General features: G+C 36.7%; 1 protein-coding gene across 1 annotated transcript; it reads right to left on the bottom strand.

Annotated features, from left to right (window-relative positions):
* Positions 1-232: 232 nt before the first annotated feature.
* Positions 233-574, bottom strand: K441DRAFT_712539 (uncharacterized protein; the record flags this gene model as incomplete). The annotated part of the gene is made up of 1 exon (XM_067653923.1): positions 233-574. A coding segment is annotated over one exon (342 nt), but the record flags the coding sequence as incomplete, so codon positions are not given.
* Positions 575-909: the final 335 nt, after the last annotated feature.

Raw genomic sequence — 909 nt, forward strand, 5'->3', positions numbered from 1 at the left:
AANATGTACTAGTAGCTATNTCCTAGTAGTTTATAAACTCCTAAACTAGGAGTTTATAGTTCCTTAGTAAACCCTAAGTTCCTACAACTACTAGGGAATAAGAAAACAGTAGGAAAAACTATGAAATCCTAACACCTGTCCCTGTCCTTTTGCAATTTATTCTGTCCTTTTGCTCTCTAATATCTTTTTAAGAGCCTAGTAGGAGTTGCCTCCTTCTAGAATCCTATCTGTTTTATTCTTCCATAGAATCTTCTTTACGTACTAGTTTAGCTACTTTAAGAGTCTTGCAGTCTTTACTATTAGCAAAGTGTTTTTCTTTACAATTAATGCAAAGAGGGGTGGTATGCTGGCAAGGCTTGCCTGTTATTATACAGGTAGAACAGGAATGGTCTTTAGATAAATGTGCAGCTGCACAGTATCTGCAGGCTCTAGTAGAGACACTGTCTCCTATATGGCCAAATTTTTGGCAGCTTATACACTGCGTAGTAGGAGAGACTTCGAGGTATTTTACTACCTTAGTAGCTGTACCTGCAATTGATATCTCTTTTTGCTTGAGGATTTCCTTGTCTTTTTTCTTCGTTCTCTATAGTAAAAACTATAGAGCCAAATCTAGTCTGTGGATTGTGTCTTTTTTTACTAGATGAGATCCATCTAGGTAGTCCTTATATCCTTATAGAATTAAAGGTCTCGATTTCTTCTTTTAGAAGCTTAGAGCCTCCCTCTCTAGAAAAGGTTAGGGTGGGACCCTATGGGCTATAATTTGAACCCAGGGTTCTAGTTTTTGTTCTCTTTAAAGGTAAAGCAGTTATGCCAAATATCCTTATACTTAACTAGGAAATCTGCATTATACTCTTCTGTAGTTGTAAGGAGAATATTTTGTTTCCCTTTAGTTCTAGCTATAGACGCTAG

This window comes from Cenococcum geophilum (assembly GCF_001692895.1).
Source record: "Cenococcum geophilum 1.58 unplaced genomic scaffold K441scaffold_11, whole genome shotgun sequence".
Classification (NCBI taxonomy): domain Eukaryota; kingdom Fungi; phylum Ascomycota; class Dothideomycetes; order Gloniales; family Gloniaceae; genus Cenococcum; species Cenococcum geophilum.